General features: G+C 47.4%; 1 protein-coding gene across 6 annotated transcripts in view; it reads left to right on the top strand.

Moving 5' to 3' along the window:
- Positions 1-12,575, top strand: part of asah2 (N-acylsphingosine amidohydrolase 2) — a 21,070-nt gene extending 8,495 nt beyond the window's left edge. For 3 of the 6 annotated variants that reach the window (XM_057825745.1, XM_057825748.1, XM_057825749.1), the window contains 20 exons: positions 3,119-3,259; positions 3,334-3,422; positions 3,491-3,634; positions 3,703-3,879; positions 5,829-5,956; positions 6,022-6,099; positions 6,153-6,273; positions 6,949-7,074; positions 7,134-7,220; positions 7,281-7,385; positions 7,447-7,528; positions 10,477-10,592; positions 10,654-10,748; positions 10,818-10,857; positions 10,914-11,012; positions 11,072-11,167; positions 11,232-11,381; positions 11,456-11,512; positions 12,038-12,126; positions 12,209-12,575. In XM_057825745.1, the coding sequence (XP_057681728.1) occupies positions 3,145-3,259; positions 3,334-3,422; positions 3,491-3,634; positions 3,703-3,879; positions 5,829-5,956; positions 6,022-6,099; positions 6,153-6,273; positions 6,949-7,074; positions 7,134-7,220; positions 7,281-7,385; positions 7,447-7,528; positions 10,477-10,592; positions 10,654-10,748; positions 10,818-10,857; positions 10,914-11,012; positions 11,072-11,167; positions 11,232-11,381; positions 11,456-11,512; positions 12,038-12,126; positions 12,209-12,407 (2,193 nt within the window). In that variant the 5' untranslated portion in view covers positions 3,119-3,144 and the 3' untranslated portion in view covers positions 12,408-12,575. Of the gene's footprint in view, positions 1-175; positions 1,357-3,118; positions 3,260-3,333; positions 3,423-3,490; positions 3,635-3,702; positions 3,880-5,828; positions 5,957-6,021; positions 6,100-6,152; positions 6,274-6,948; positions 7,075-7,133; positions 7,221-7,280; positions 7,386-7,446; positions 7,529-10,476; positions 10,593-10,653; positions 10,749-10,817; positions 10,858-10,913; positions 11,013-11,071; positions 11,168-11,231; positions 11,382-11,455; positions 11,513-12,037; positions 12,127-12,208 lie in introns of those variants that run through there. The other 3 variants (XM_057825747.1, XM_057825746.1, XM_057825750.1) reach the window with 3 other exon arrangements.

Genomic DNA, 12,575 nt, shown 5'->3' with positions numbered 1-12,575 from the left:
GACCATAAGCTTTGCTGAATAGGAACGTTTTTAATCTAATCTTAAATGTGCAGGCTGTCTCGGCTTCTTTAATATATATATATATATATATATTAATGTAATTATGTATATTAACATACACAAGAAATATCAACTTGTTAATCATCTCTTAAGTATCCAGGAATGCAAAAAATAAACATTTGTCCCTCAAAATTGTCTACCAAATAAATTCAATACAACAAAAAAATCTTAGTCAGGGAATAACAAATATAAATAAAAAAAGGAGCCTTCTTTCAGGAAAAACACTACCGCTTTTGTCCACAAGCACAGCCAAATTCAACAACAACAACAAAAAAAGGAAGCTCCTTTGGGCTGCTTTAAGACCACATAAGCAAAATAAAAATGAAAACTGGGGAGAACGGGGTAAACCTTGCTACAGTATATAACCGAACACATTATGTCATGCAAATAAGGTTGCTTAAAAGTTGGTAGGGCCTTCTGAAAAGTTGCTAGTGTTTTCTCCTTACCGTCCCTATGCAAACCTACGCCCTTGCTTTTGGGTTTGTATTGTTGATTGTTCATCCGTCTGTTTATTATGTTAATTCAACAACAACAAAAAAGAGCTTTCTTGGCCCCGACCACAATGGCGGGCGGGCGGGCGGGCGTGCACGTTTCAAGTCATAACTAGCTTCTTTTCTCAGCAGATGATTTGATCAGTGCCAAAACCTCTGCTCTGAACTCTTTGTCGATGCCAGACGTCCTATCCGTTTCAAGTCGGAGGCCTGATGTTTGTACATTCGCTGCCGCTGCTTTTAATGGCAGCCAATGAGGTCAAAACTAAAATCAATTCTTCCTCTGGTCAAGGTACAAATGAGTTTATCACAAAAGTAAACGTCCGGTCCAACCCTGCCGCTTCTAATGGGTCAGATTTCTAGCGCCGTCAACAAAAGTTGAGCGGACGCGGATAGGATTGGACGCCGCACGATTGGACATTTTGGGAAGGGCGACGAGAGCTCCTTTTTTAAGGCGCCATTCATCCCTGGCGGCCATCTCGGGCAGGACGGCTACGTCTTTACTTCATTTCTTAGTACTCCCGATGACCTCATTTTAGTGGTGTATTGACTTTGCCCCCCCCCCCCCCGGGCCAAATGGATTGGACGCTGTCAATGGTAGCCAAAAACTTCCTTTTCCCATCCCGAGCGATGAGCGCACGCAGGCTGCATCAAAAAAGGTACAAATATGCTGAGGACGCACACCATAAATATTTATGAGCATCTAATGGCGTCATAAAAGAGTGCTTTTGCTTATCAGCGTTGCACTTTGCTTGGAAACGTCCTCACCACGCAAAAGTCGTCGCTTGCCGTCGAACCTTCACGCGTGAGTTGTTGCGCTCTTCTTCTTCCAAACTCCTCGTCGTCCCGCTTTATGTCACCGACGGTACGGGATGGGACGGGTCGTGCTTTGCGTCTTGTCTTTCAACGGCTTCTTTTGTGTCATGTCGCAAAAGCTTTTTGTCTTGCCTTTTGCTTTGCCGTGTCGTGTCCAAACGTGACACGTTAGGTCGTGTTGACGACTGATTTCAAGCCTGAGTTATGAGCCTGCGTTGCGGTGACAGCAAAGTGACTACGGCGTCAATGAGCATTGGATAGTTCTGCGGTGAGGGAATGCGTCGCTCATAATTCACCGCCAAGCCACTAGGGTGTGTGGCGTTATATATGTACGGTTTTGGAGCATGCTTGTTGACTTCCTCTAGTCTAGTTTAACGGAGAAAAAAATAAACAATGCTTGAATGTGGATCTTCAGCTCAAAAACCTTGAATAAATGTTGATCATACAAACGTTGAGGCGCAGGCGACGCAGAAGACGGTTTCGAGGCGGTCTGTCCGACTTCTAATGCCGCACAGAGTTCTAGCCTCGGGTGGAAACCGGCAAGCTGTGGCAGCTAGCTTCAAAGTGGCGTGGAACACCGCGTCCGGCGTTTTGTCCGAGGTCTGCAAAGCCCTCCGGCCCGATTTGTTTGCCTTGTCCTACAACCGGCCAGTGAGAAGCTATAGCAGATTTCTGGCAGCTCTGGAACTTCCCAAACTGCGTTGGCAGCCTTGATGTTGACGTTATCATAAAAGCACAGAGGCACTCTCAATCAGTGATGATGTATCGAGTGTGAAGTGTCTAGATGAAAATGAAACATCAAAACAACTCTTTTGACACCAAACCTGTGCTTTATTCTTCATCTACTTGAAGTGTGACACGTAAATAAGTTACTGACTCACAGCAAACATATGTACACAATAAATGATGAAGTGCACCAACCAAAAATATGACATAAAGTGATAAAAAGCCGGCAGTTTTTGCCGACTGCACTCAATTCCGAACACACACGTCTCGGTGGTTCTTCCGTTTTTTTATTCATTGGCTGACCTTGCCATTTGGCAATCTTCACGATGTCTTGATGAGACTTGCTCTTCGATGATACTCCCGTCGGCTGGGTCCATTTTTGCGTGTAGAAAAATAAGGTTAAATGTTTGACAATGGCGGTGATTTCGCGCTGAAACAACAGTCTGAGCGGACCAATCACGGTCCATTTCTGCCGTCGACGTGACGCTAGGCTTTGAAAATTCAATAAGCGCACGTCAGGCTACGGCGCAGGGTCGTAAATCGGGTCTTCCTCGACGGCGCAGGTCTGACGTCGGGTCATAACTCAGCCTTGAGAAATAACGCGTCGACACTTTGAGATCTAGTTTCCGACCTCCCGGCCCAAGATGGCCGCCGGCAACGTACGCCGCCTTGAAAAAAGGAGTGGGCCTTCGCGAGATGACGATAGACGTCCGATCCTCCTTCTGCCGTGAATTAAAACGAGTTTTATCGCTAGTAGACGTCCGATCCGATGGAAGCGCTCGCTGCCGGCTTCAGACGGTTTGGACGTTTAGCGCCACCGGTGGCTGACTTTAAATTCCAGTCATCAGAAATTTAGTACTAAAAGAAAATAAAAACTCGTAAAACGACAACAACAACAAAACGCATCAGCTGTATCGTATATCGCGCGGCCGGCCGGGTAAACAGATCGATACCTGGAGCCCAAAAAAATGCTATCAGCGCAATGCCAGCGTTATGACATTTGTTTCTGGTGACGCGTTGTTTAGCGAGACGCGAGCTCGCAGTGAACAAGATGGCCGCCAGGAAGGGTCGCGCTCTTTCCTCCCTGGAGGTGACGCTCGCCGTCCTCTTTGTCGCAATGACGACCGTCAGCATTGTTCTCATCGCCACGCGCGCCACGGACACCTGTGAGGACCGGCGAAGTTGGCTAAATCAGAAAAGCTAAGGCCTTCCGTCGCTTAAACCTCCGCGCTCCCGACAGGTCCCGGCCCGCCCCCCGGCCGGGCTCCACCCTTCCTCGTCGGCGTGGGCCGCGCTGACTGCACCGGACCGCCGGCCGAACTCCCTCTGGTAGCGAGAGCGACGCGCTACGTCCACGCCGATTCCCGCGGGACGCTCACTCGCGTGGTTGTGTTTAGATGGGCTACGCTAACCCTCAGCAGACGGCGGCGGGCATTCACACGCGATTGTTCAGCCGCGCCTTCATCGTCGACGACGGCCGCCGTCGAGTCGTCTTCGTCTCCGTGGACGTGGGAATGATCTCTCAGAGGCTCAGGCTAGAGGTAGGTACGCACGCCGGCCCGCCCGAAGCGTGGCGATCCGTGGCAAAAAAACGTCACGCCGCCGGCAGGTCCTGAACGCCCTTCGGGCCAAATACGGCGACCTGTACCGGCGGGACAACGTGGCCCTGAGCGGGACGCACACGCATTCCGGCCCGGGCGGCTATTTCCAGTACACTCTCTTCATGATCAGCAGCAAAGGTTACCTGGAGTCGTCCATCCGCCCGCTGGTCAAAGGCATCGTCAAAGTAAGACTGACTCGTCTGCGGGCGGGCGGGCGGACAGCAAAGACCCAGAGTTAAGAAATGAGGGCCATTTTCCCCAAAAATGGGCTCGACGACCGAAGCCGATTCCGATGTACTGGAAGACGTTTGATTTTAGAACGAAACAATCAGTGAACATCTCTTTGGCAAAACCGAGCAGCCACTCGATAGTGCAAAATCACAATGAACGTAGAGCGTCACCCAAACGGCGAACGTAACACTTACCCTACAACTGTACATCTTGAAAAAGAGCAATATATCTATAAGAGAAGGTTCATCACTTTTTACAGTGGACTATGAAAAAGTATCTGAACATTTTGGAATTTCTGCATCAAATGTGATCTGATCTTTGTCAAAAGCACACAGATAAACAAAAACAGTGTCTGCTTGAACTAAAACCCTCTAAATATTTCTAGGTTTTCATATTTTAATGAGGATAGTATGCAAACAATGACAGGAAGTCAACCATCACGTTGAATATTTTGTGGCAGAAATAACTTCAACCAGACGCTTCCTGTTGCTGCAGATCAGTCTGGCACATGGATCTTGGCCCATTCTTCTCTAGAAAACTGCTGTAGTTCCGTCAGATTCCTGGGATTTCTGGCGGGCATGAATGACTGTCTTGATGTCATGCCACAGCATCTCGATGGCATTCAAGTCTGGACTTTGACTTGGCCCTCGAGAACGGGTATTTTGTTCTTTTGTTCTGAAGTTGATTTACTTCTGTCTGACAGACGGCCTCAGCTTTTCGTGTAAAACATCCTTTTGAATTCATTCTTCCATCAATAAAGGTGTCCAGGCCCTGAGGCAGTAAAACAGCCCCAAATCATGATGCTCCCTCCAACGTGCATCACGGTGGGGATGAGGTGTTGATGTTGGTGAGCCCTTCCATATTGACGTTGTGTGGTACTCCCAAACTGCTCAACTTTGGTTTCATCAGTCCACAAAATAACTTCTGGGGAGTGTCCAAGTAGCTTTTTAAACGAGCAACAATTTTTCATCAACACCATTCTTGGCCATATAGTTGATGTGTGCACAGAGATATGAATGAAATTTATTGTCATTGTCATCATCATCGGTATCATTGTCAGTTGCAGAATGTGGGATGGTTTGGCCGAGAAAGAGAATCATTGACAGACACAGAATATGGAATCATTTGCCCGAAAAGACGATGACAGACAAAGGAAGACGGGAGAAAAGCACATGCTAATATTATACTGGACTGTGCCATTGATTTCTGGAAGTCTTCAGTAGACAGTCTAGGGTTCTTTTTGGCCTCTCTGAGTATTCTGCGCTGGCGTCATCTTTGGTGGACAGCCACTCCTTGGGAGAGAAGCAACAGCGTCAAACTCTCTCCATTTGTAGACAACTGTCAATTGAAGAAGATCCAAACTTTTAGAGATGGTTTTGTATCCTTTCTCAGCTTTATACAAATCAAAAATCTTTGATCGCAGGTCTTCAGACAGCCCTTTTGAACGAGCCATGATGCACATCTCATCAAGACATTTCTTTCCAGGTGTATGTTTTATAGTTGGCAGGGCAGCTTTAAACCACTCATCAGTGACTGGCCACACAGCTGACTTAAATTGTTTGGTAAAAATTGGTTTCAATTGCTCTTGAAGTCTCCTTAGGCAAAGGGTTCACCTACTTATTCCCCCACCCCTTCTGTCATTGTTTCCATGCTATCCTCATTAAAATATGAAAAACTATCAATTTTAGTTTAGTTCAAGCAGACACTGTATTTTCATCTGTGATATTTTGACAAAGATCATTTGATGGTGATTTTATGCAGAAATTACAGAAGATTCAGATACGTTTTCATACCACTGTACGTCAGTCCATCTGAAAAAAAGTCCATCCGTATATCAATGTGTCGGTCGACTTTTATGAAAAACATGGTCACCCGAGCATAGAGTTATTGGATGTTATTCCAGAGTATAGACGTGGCCCACGGCAGCCTGCGGCCGGGACGGATCTACAAGAACCGAGGCCGCCTGGGCGCCAGCGGCGTCAACAGGAGCCCTCACTCGTATCGCAACAACCCGCGCCAAGAGCGGGACAGGTGGGCGGGTCGCCCGAGGGCGGGCGTCGGGCCGGACGCCCGTCACGTCTCCCGTCTCCCTTCAGGTACGACCGGGACGTGGACCAGGATATGTTGCTCCTCAAGTTCACCGACGCGGACGGAGACGGAATCGGCGCGCTGAGGTAAGGGTAGCGAGGGAGCGGTGAGCCGCTTTAACCGCCGGGACCTCCTACAGCTGGTTCGCGGTGCACGCGGTCAGCATGAAGACCAGCAATCGTCTGGTGAGCGCCGACAACATGGGCTACGCCGCCTACCTGATGGAGAACCACAAGGACCCCTCCGCGCTGCCCGGACAGGTACCGTATTGGCCGTTTCAGGAAAAACCATTCACGACTGCACGCTCACTTGCGTGTAAAGTCGTTCATCGACAGCGCTATACGTCCAATTGGTTTGAAGCCGGAGGGTTAACGGCGAAGGAACGTTTGCCGCCGCTTCAAGCTGACTGGACGTCCGCTAGAGATAGACGGAAATTCCTGCTTTTTTTTATGTTGGAAAGGACTTCTCCAAAAGTGTATATATATACTAGTATGCAGGCGCAGTTACTTGGAGAGACAGCGAGAACCTCAAGTGGTGTTTGCCACGTGGCAAAATAGATTTTGACATGCGGCCTGTTTTGGGGGGGTATGTGGCATTCTTTCGGGGTATATGCCACTTTTGCAGGCCATGCACGTCCATACCATTGACGGCGACGCGCGTCCGAATTTTCCATTCATTTTAAATGGCAGAAAAACGTGTGCCTGTGATTTTTGACCCTACACTTTCCATTACAGCGCATTGACATGCAATTGGCACCCAAGTCGGTGCGCTGTAATACCACCCCCTTGCCTCCCCCAAAAATGCCACATTTCAAAAAAAAAAAATAATAATAATAATACCAATTTTGTTTCTCGGCCCTACTGGTCATTTCTTTGTTCTCCCCTATATCATTCTAACTCGGAATCCTAAAAGACAACCGAGCTCTGTCTCGTCAGGCAGCTTTCGTGGCCGCTTTCTCCTCCAGCAACTTGGGCGACGTGAGCCCCAACGTCCGAGGACCCCGCTGCGTCAACTCCGGATTAGCCTGCGACTACTTGAACAGCTCGTGTCCCGAAGGAGGGGTAATGGCCGACTTCGGCGTGCGCCCGCGGGCTAAACGGGCTAAGCGTTTGCGTTTCAGACCAAGGAGTGTCAAGCCTTCGGGCCCGGCGAAGACATGTTTGACAGCACCAGAATCATCGGCCTCAACATCTTCAGGAAGGCCAGGGTGCGTTTCTTTCTTTTCCCGTATTTGAGGAGGGACAGACGAGACGTGCGCCGTTTACAGGAACTTTACGCCGACGCGACGGAGGAAGTGACGGGCTCGGTTCAGTCGGCTCATCAGTGGGTGGACATGACGGACGTCGTCGTTCGCCTGGACGACGCGCGCGAGGTGCGTCGGCGAACGCCCGACGTCGCCTTTGCCGGCGGTTAACGCGGCGGACGTCCGTCAGGTCGCGACCTGCAAACCGGCGCTGGGCCACAGTTTTGCGGCGGGAACCACGGACGGCGGAGGAGACCTCAACTTCACGCAAGGTGACGCTCACACGTACAATGGTATTTCCGGGTACGACTTTATCGGGCCAGTCGTCTTACGATGACTTCATTATGTTCGGGCCGATTTTTTGGCCTGAACCATTTTTCTTTTGACATTTTACTATGGGGAGAGATTTGTCTCAAAAATATTCTCACAAATACATCCGCCATTCACGCAAATCTTTTGTAGATGCACAAATGATCCAAGATTTTCACATGTATTTTCCAGATCCACAAATATATCCGTGAGTTTCACATGTGTTTCTTATGTTGTGCGTGCACTCATCATGAATTATTGTTTGCAAACATTCCAATTGTATTTGTGAATCAGCGGCTGCGCGCATTAATTTTTGAGACAAACATAACTAGAAACGGTCACATTTTCACACACAAGCGCATTCGCAACATGTATTTTTTAAATTCACAAATACATCCGCGATTCTCACAAATACATTAGTCATTTTCACGTGTGTTTTTCAGATCCACAAATACGTCCGCGTTCTCCGCATGTGTTTTTGAAATCCACAAATACTTATACCGCAAATTTAACATGTTTTTTAACAATGTGCGTGCAATTATCATGACTTGACATTTTTTAAGTATGCAGTTTTGCTTGTGAATTGTTGGAGCAAACACGCGCATTTCTTTTTGAGACAAACGTCAATCGATGTTTGACCAAAATTTTCTCACACACAAGCCGAGAATTTCACGCGTCTCAAAACACCTCCGCCTTCAGCCAATAGGTGGCAGTATTGAGCGCATAGACTATAACGGTATGATTCCCAAACTTCAAGAAGTATCAAGACGGTCCGTGTACGTTTTGGCCTTCTAATTTTGGAACAAACAAAAAAAAAAAAACGGAAAACGAGCCTTTATCCGTTTTTACAATGTCAGTTTATTGAACTGAAGTCGAAAAACAAAATACGCCCAATATCTATTTTCCTCTGAGTTGGCTTTTACGATGAGCCTTGACCCGGAAAACAATGTTCTTCTTCAACCAATTCTTTACAAAAACCAAATCTTTATTCTTGGACAATTAGATACAGAAGAAAATCTTTTTTTGTGTCACAAGACTCCCAACTTCTTAATTCCAACGGGGTTTTGGGATTATTTTCCTTTCCTGGCAGAACACCGGTTAGACCTCAGCTATGTGCTATTGTTTATGATGCGATTCCTTCAGGATTCATTATGCTGTGCAGAAATGTAAACGTGCCGTTTCAAACTTGATCTCCTCCAAATATACTAAATTCAAGGGTGGGGAAATTATGTTTAAGACATAAAAATTTGAATAGATATACTCCATCTCTATTTCAGAATGAGATTAGATCCACACCATATGTTAAGTCTTTTTGGAATCAATTTGTTGGAAATATCATTTGGTCTAAGGTATGGACTATCCCCAATATGTTTCTGTTGACAAGTAAGGTCAAAGAAGTCGCTTTCAAAATTATCCATAGATACTACCCTGCAAACCACTACATGAAAAAAATCAAGCGGGACATTGATACAAACTGTTGATTCTGTGGAAATCATCCAGAGACAATTAAGCACCTTTTTTGGACCTGCTCTTTTTCCAAGAAAAATGTGGACTTCAAACTCAAATGGGAAAATGTCATTTTTTTGTTTCTATAAGAATCTCAAGAATGAGAGTGTTTTTAATCTTCTCATTCTTGAGATCAAAATTTTACCTCCACAAATGTAAATTTAGCCAGCTGGTGCCTTCTTTTTCTCACTTTCATAACGAGACTGTGTGCTACATAAATCTGTTTTTAAAAAAAACAAATAATCTAAAACTGCACAAAACAATATTTGTAAAAACTTGAATTTTTTTTTTTTTGAATAATTGATTGCAGCATTATTCAATGTTTTTTTTTCCTCTCTGATGTGCAATGTTTGAAATGATTATACCCCTTAGCATATTTGTGTGGTTTTGTTTTTGGTTTGTATTGTTGATTTTTTTTTAAATTTTTTGTTAATAAAAAAAATATTGGACGTATTTTGTTTTTTGACTTCAGCCAAAAAAAAAAAAAAAAAACAGTTTTTGGAGAAGTAGATTAAGGCTCGTTTCCGTTATTGAATTAGCAGTTTTTAATTGGAAAACGGGAGATGCTTCATTTCTCTTTTTTTTTTGTTAACACACATAAAAACAAAAAATGGAATTGGGCTTGTTTTCCAAAATTAGAAGGAAAAACAAACGCCCAACGGACCTGTTTATCTGTTGCCCAGTGTAAAGTCACCCGCGAGGTGTCATTATGTGATCTCTCTCTCTGTTGATGGGTACTTTTGACCCTTCTATGCGCTCAATACTGCCACCTATCGGCTGGAGGCAGAGGTGTTTTGAGACACGTGAAATTCTCGGCTTGTTGTGTATGAGAAAATTTTGGTCAAACATCGTTTGTCTCAAAAAGAAATGCGCGTGTTCGCTCCAACAATTCACAAGCAAAATTGAATACTTCAAAAATGTCAAGTCATGATAATTGCACGCACATCGTTAAAAAAACACGTGAAATTTGCGGAAGTATTTGTGGATTTAGAAAACACATGCGGAAAACGCGGACGTATTTGTGGATCTGAAAAACACATGTGAAAATGACTCTTGTATTTGTGAGAATCGAGGATGTATTTGTGAATTTAAAAAATACATGTGTGAATCGCGAATGCGCTTGTGTGTGAAAATTTGACCGTTTCTTGTTATGTTTGCCTCAAAAATAAATGCACGCGGCGGCCGCTGATTCACAAATACAATTTGAATGTTTGCAAAGAATAATTCATGATTAGTGCATGCACAACATAAAAAAACACATGTGAAACTCACGGATATATTTGTGGATCTGGAAAATACATGTGAAAATCTTGGATATATTTGTGCATCTACAAAAGATTTGTGTGAATGGCGGGTGTCTTTGTGAAAATATTTTTGAGACAAATCTCTCCCCGTATTTTATAAGGCGCCGTGGAGGGCGACCCGTTTTGGGACGGCATCCGAGACGCACTCCTGGGCCCGCCTTCTAACCAGACGCGGGAATGTCACCGGCCCAAACCCATCCTGTTCAGCACCGGAGAGGTGAGCGGACCGCCGAAGTCGAGTTGTCCGGAATGCCGTACGCCGACATCTGTGCGCGCAGATGAAATGGCCGCTGCCGTGGCACCCGGAAATTATCGACGTTCAGATCCTGACGCTCGGCTCGGTCGCGGTGGTCGCGGTTCCCGGAGAGATCACGTAACCGCACGCACGCCGGCACGCGCGCAAAGCAACCGCCTCGTCACCGTTTGTGTGTCGCCGCGACAGCACCATGGCGGGCAGGAGGTTAAGAGAAGCCGTTCGGCGGGTAAGTGGCGACTTCTCCACTCGGTACCGTCAAGGAGCAAACGCCCCGTGTGTCAGGAGCTCGGGTCGGAGGGCGCCTTCTCGGACGCGGACGTGACCATCGCGGGCCTCAGCAACGTCTACACTCACTACATCACCACCTACGAGGAGTACCAGGTGGGCGACGCCACACGTCGCCGTCGGTCGACCTAAATGACGGACGGCGTCTCGTCCAGGTTCAGAGGTACGAGGGCGCGTCCACCATCTACGGTCCTCACACGCTGGGCGCGTACGTGCAGAAATTCGCCGGCTTGGCGCGCGCCATCGCTCAGGTGAGAAAGGCCCGCCTCTCCCCGATGACGGAACGCGTACGAGAGATACGCCGTCGTCGCCCAGGACCGAGTCGGGTCGCTCCCGCCGGGTCCGGAGCCCCCGTTTTTCCAGAAGAACCTTTTCGACCTCCTGGGCGCGGCCAAAGCCGACAGAAAACCCGACAACGGCACTTTCGGAGAGGTCCTGCGGCAGGTGCTTCCCGTCTACAGACAGGTAGACCGGCGGCTCGAGGGCGTGAAATCCGCCGCGTCCTATCTCCGATTCCTTCGGTTTGGTTTGATTTCCAGGGCGACGTGGCGTCCGTCACCTTTGTGGCAGGAAACCCCAGACACTCGGGAGATGTGGTGAGATCATCATCTGCCCCTTCTTTTCTGATTTTCCCACTTTCTGTAGGCATTCTCGGATTTTCTGCTTTTTGGGAACGTCTGCTTACCGGTAACATTTTTGGCTGTGCCTTATTGTACCGATATTAACAATGTTGGGGGGGGGGGGGGGATCTTTTCTTTTCATACTAAATGACCGCATACTCAGCGAAATGTAAAGTCATCGCTATCACGGCTCGGTCAGTCGCCGCTTTAACCACCATTGACGGCGCAGGACGTCCGATCCGTTTGGACGGACGACGGATTGGACGTCTACGAGCGATAACGTACCTCAGGAAGGGAAACGAGCACAGTCGGTCGGAAGCGTCATCAGGTTTTTTCTCAGGGTTTTATCGGTACCGATACTCATGCGACACTAGTTTTCTTGTTGTCCGTCTCTTTGTTTTTTTATTTGGTTGTGTGTTTGTTTTCACAATACGCTTATTGGTGATTTTGTTGTTTTTTTCGGTTCTGGGACCGGACTCCTCTTCGGTCGTCCGTCGTCAGAGAGATCGGAGCTTCGTGGCCGTGGAGATGCGCGATGACGCGAGTGACGCCTGGACGCTAGTGCACACGGACGCGTCGTGGGAGACGAGGTGCGAGCGCAGAGAAAGCGAGAGGACTGCCCGGCCGGCAATGCGCCTCGTGAGGCTGAGCGAGCGAAAACTCTGTCCGCAGGTTCCTCTGGCTGAAAGACCGCAATCGACGTAGCAACGCCACCGTGGAGTGGCACATCCCGATCGACGCCGCCGTAGGCGCCTACAGGATCAGGCACTTCGGACACTTCAAGAGCATGAAAGGCCTGCGGCCGGTGATCACGCCCTACCAGGGCACGTCCGACGTCTTCCGGGTCACCGCCGGTTTTTATCGGCGGTGAACGCTCGTGTGTACTTGCTGTTCTCTTTGGATTGAAGCCATCTGTTTGTGGCAATAAAATTCCATTTTTCCTTGCCCGTCATGTTCGCTCTCACTTTCGCCACCTTTAACATATTCAAGGCTCTAATTACCTGATATCAAATATTCCTACTTGGATTTGTTTTTATAT

This window comes from Corythoichthys intestinalis, chromosome 21, assembly GCF_030265065.1.
Source record: "Corythoichthys intestinalis isolate RoL2023-P3 chromosome 21, ASM3026506v1, whole genome shotgun sequence".
Lineage (NCBI taxonomy): Eukaryota > Metazoa > Chordata > Actinopteri > Syngnathiformes > Syngnathidae > Corythoichthys > Corythoichthys intestinalis.
Note: the sequence above shows the minus strand (reverse complement) of the source record. Positions and strands in the feature narration are given on the sequence as shown.